This window comes from Arabidopsis lyrata, assembly GCF_000004255.2.
Source record: "Arabidopsis lyrata subsp. lyrata unplaced genomic scaffold ARALYscaffold_52, whole genome shotgun sequence".
NCBI classification, from domain to species: Eukaryota; Viridiplantae; Streptophyta; class Magnoliopsida; order Brassicales; family Brassicaceae; genus Arabidopsis; species Arabidopsis lyrata.
Window position 1 is genome coordinate 2,174 of NW_003302513.1, and position 4,026 is coordinate 6,199.

General features: G+C 35.6%; 1 protein-coding gene and 1 long non-coding RNA gene across 2 annotated transcripts in view; one reads left to right on the forward strand and one right to left on the reverse strand.

The window, feature by feature from the left end:
- The first annotated feature begins 547 nt into the window (after nt 1–547).
- Nucleotides 548–1,814, forward strand: LOC9299106. The gene is made up of 3 exons (XR_002330597.1): nt 548–1,245; nt 1,505–1,547; nt 1,666–1,814. It is a non-coding gene; the product is annotated as an uncharacterized LOC9299106 (long non-coding RNA).
- Nucleotides 1,815–2,731: 917 nt separating this feature from the next.
- LOC9299098 (zinc finger CCCH domain-containing protein 65) overlaps nt 2,732–4,026 on the reverse strand; it is a 2,865-nt gene continuing 1,570 nt past the window's right edge. Inside the window, 4 exon segments of the mRNA XM_021018936.1 lie at nt 2,732–2,852; nt 3,090–3,858; nt 3,954–3,994; nt 3,997–4,026. The exon segment at nt 3,997–4,026 is cut by the window's right edge and continues 283 nt beyond it. Of these exon segments, the coding sequence (XP_020874595.1) occupies nt 3,118–3,858; nt 3,954–3,994; nt 3,997–4,026 (812 nt within the window). The 3' untranslated portion in view covers nt 2,732–2,852; nt 3,090–3,117.

Here is a 4,026-nt window from a genome sequence, read left to right on the forward strand (position 1 = left end):
TACAACCGCTCTCATAATATTTTTTGATTCCGCTACACAGGGCCGGCCCAAGGGAAAATGATGCCTAAAGCAAAAAAAAATGTTGGCCCATCATTAAATACAATTAAAAAAAATTTCTATAAAAAGTACACTGAGTAGGTTCGAACTCGGCAGATCTAAGAAGAGATTGAAGGTGATAACCACTCTACCACAATAAATATCTATAAAATGATGCCCTTAAATCCTTTTATAGATATCTGATGCCTAAAGCCCATGCTTTACGGGCTTTAGCCTTGGGCCGGCCCTGCCGCTACATGTTCATCGCAAAACTAAACAAAGGAAGACCAACTCAAAGTTCTTAAAATAATATTCTTTAGATTTAGAATAGAAGCTAAAGAGGCATCTGTATGACTGTTTCTAATTTGTTTTTAGTGCTTGGTATTAAATTTGCAAAAATAATCGAAGAAGCATCCTGAAGCCAAAGGGGACGCATGAGATTTAAGCTCGGTGACGTGGCTTGATTTGCGTATTTTTAAATACGTTTGCTGATGTGGCAGCTTAAATTTCAAAATTAGGGTTCCTGGTTCGTTGATCAAAGGCAAGAAGATGACGATTGATTACGAAATCTGCAGTGATCCGTTTGATTCAAGATGTGTCCTCGCCACTTCAATGTATCCTCCTGGAGCTGAACCAAAGAAGGCGAAACGTTTCTTGGAGAAGATCAGAGGGAAAGAGGTAGATATGTTCAAAACTACACAAGAGATGAAGAGTTTTATCTTATCAACGATCAGATCAAGAAGAGCCAGGGCTTTGACGTCGATTTCTCAATGTTCCGTGTCCTTTTCGATTTCTACCCGTCGCTTCTCGATGAGAGCAATGCAACTAAAAAACCAGAAACTGATAGAGAGTATTTTGGTAGATTAGCTGAGGAAGCCATTGAAAGATTACAACAAAAGAGAGGTGAAGTGACAAAACTCTGACTCAGTCACACTTTTTGTTAGAATGTGGATTTGGTTTGTGTTTTGTAATGCATATCCAATACATTCTTGAATAATGTGTTTGATGTACCGAGGACGAGTTTTGAGTTTGTTGAGGTTGAGAAAGTTAATGTTCACTTAGGTAGCGGATACATCTACTTCATCACATTTGTAGTCAAGGATCCTTGTGATGATGATAACCAGACAAAGATCTTTCAAGCTAAGGTCCACAATGTTTTATGTAGAGAGATTGCGCACTGCTTCTGCAGGCCAAAACCCGAACAACAAGGTACATTATCTCAGAATTAGTTGGATTTCTCAACCTTTGTTGTTAAGTTTAAGTTTAGTAGAAATCATGAAAGTTTTGGTTTCAATCTGTTTTAAATTGTTCTTTTGTTTTAGGGAAGATATATACAAGTGTTGTGTCTTTGTAAAGTTTAAGTCTTGTGTTAAGTAGAAAATCAAGAAAAGCTTTCAATATGTTTAGTTGTTCGCTTTTTCTCGAGAAAGTACTCATGTGTGTGAGTATACAAACATGTGTTTGGCAGTAAAATATGATGAAGATTTCAAGAATGTTGTGAAGAAGCGAAGGTATACAAGTGACCTATGTAGTTCATCGTATACAGAGTTTTCATTTTCATTTCTAAAACTCTCCTTCAATCTACTAGTTTGTTGATTTGTGGCTTTGTTTTGATTTTGTTTTTAACAGGGTTCAAGTATAAGTGATGCTACCATATATTGGTCTCTATGGGAGAAAAAAGTGCATGCATCAAAACCATGTTCTCGTATGCATTTGCTCATCTTGAGCTCCCTCTCTTACTAGCTAGCTTTGGAGCTTTCATCACATCTTTGCCTTGGCTTTGAAGATCTAAATTGTATTGGGTTACTAACTCATTATTAGTAATCTAATCTTTAAATACTTTTGAAATATTATTTTTTACTCATGTCCATCATGCATATTATATTTTAGAACTAGTAATAACAAAGTCACAATTTAAATTAATAAAAAAATTATAAAAATCTTTTATTAATTTACAATGCCTATGTGTATGGGTGGACCAATCATCTATAGATAATAACATCATTAAAGTGTGCTTTTTAGAAACTAGAAAACAAATAAAATTAGTGAATTTACATGTAAAGTATTAAAAACCTCTGGATTTATAACTTTATATTAATCTCAAAATTAATGAAAAGTTCATAAACTTTAATGGGAATTTTCCCTTGATGGATAGAATCCTTGTTCTAAAAATCGGCCGCCTAGCCGCCTAGGCGCTGATCGGAGGAGCACCGCGGCGATTTTGTCCAAATCGGTGAGAAAAATCGGAGATCCGATTTTTCGTCCGCCTAGACCGCCTAGGCGGCCGCCTAGCCCGCCTAGACGGCGCCTAGCCCATTTTTTTTTTTTTTTTTTTTAATCTAAAATTCAAAACGTCTTACTTATGTTCGTAATTTGTATAAAAATCATAAATTTGAAATTAAAATCTTGTTTTCATGTGTTTAATATAATTTTTAAAACAATATTATATAAAATTCTTAATTATAATGGATTAATATGTTTTTAAAACATTAAATAGCCCTAAAACTAATCCCCCATTAATCCCCATGTAATCCCCGATTTTCTTGCTAGGCGCTAGGCGCACCCTCACCGCCCGACTAGCGCCTAGCGATTTTTTAAACACGGGATAGAATCAAAATAATGAGTACAATCGTATAAAGTATGATACTTTTGAGGGCTTTAGTGCAATTATGAGAATTGGAGTTTGAGTGAAAAATAAACCTAATTCTGTAATTCATAGATCAATGCAATAATTATCTACATTCAAATGTATCTAATTTCACGAGAGATCAAAGCTTTAAATATTGCTGCTCTGTTTCATCTACATAAAGTATACTCCCTCCGTTTTCGAATAGTTGTCGTTTTAGAGCTTTTTTTGTTTTAAATTAGTTGTCGTTTTAAGGTAATAATGTAATTTATGCCAATAACTACCCAAATTACCCTTATTTTATTGAACACAAATTATTTGTAAATAATTACTTGTCATTTTTATGAGGTTAATATAGTCATTGTATATCTTTTCTTAATTTGTCCAAATACACTTAAAACGACAACTTTTAAAAAACAGAGGGAGTATATCTTATCTCAAAAACCAAATAAAGATCAGTTTTTGCCTTGGCTAAAGCTCGACAAGAACTCGAGAATCTTGGAAGATATGTTCCCTGAGTTTCTGGTTACTGTCGTGTTAACAGTAGTAACATTGCTCTTATTTACAGCTTCTGTTGGATCATTGTTCCGTCTTTCAACTTTAGCGGATTCGAATTCTGCAGCTAGTTTCATTGCTGAGAGTAGAGAACTTTGAATGTGTGAGCTAGGAGTTGTCTTGAGATTTCTACTACTTGATGGTTCTTGAGGCTCTCGATTCAGAGTTTTTGGTTCCTCTGATGCAAATGATAAGAAACTGATTCCTTTTGGAGGCACCAGAGGAAGAGAGCTTCCCAGTTGTGACTGCTTCAATGTCTGATTATCAGAGTTGTCTGTGTTTCGCTTGGACGCAGGAGACACTTTCACCGTATCCTCTTGGAAGGTTTTGTCTAAAGAGAGAAAACTCATACCCTTTGGAGCAACGGATGGTTTTCTCAAAGGAAGAACCTGGGGATGCGTTACAGGTTCATTGATCTTTGGAGATAATGCATCAGATGGGTTTCTATGGTTAGATTGACTCAAGGGCTTCAAAAACCCAACAGAGCTTGAAACTCTTGCTTGGATTCCCGGTAATTTGGCTATTGCCTCTCTCACGGATTGTTTGTTTGTTTTCTGAGGAGAGAACGACGCTGCAGTGATGTTAGTTGATGAGGCTGTTACATTTGCACTCGGCGTGTCTGAAGCAGATTGTGGAGTACCCTGTTAATTGAAGATTAGTATATTAGGATCAAAAGATCAATAAATTATTAGACTCTGGAAGAAGAATCACGAGAAGACCGAGATTGATTTTTTACCTTGTGTGAAAACAAACAAATATCACCCCTGTGGCAGAAACTTTAATATTGAAATTATTGCCAGGTATTTGGA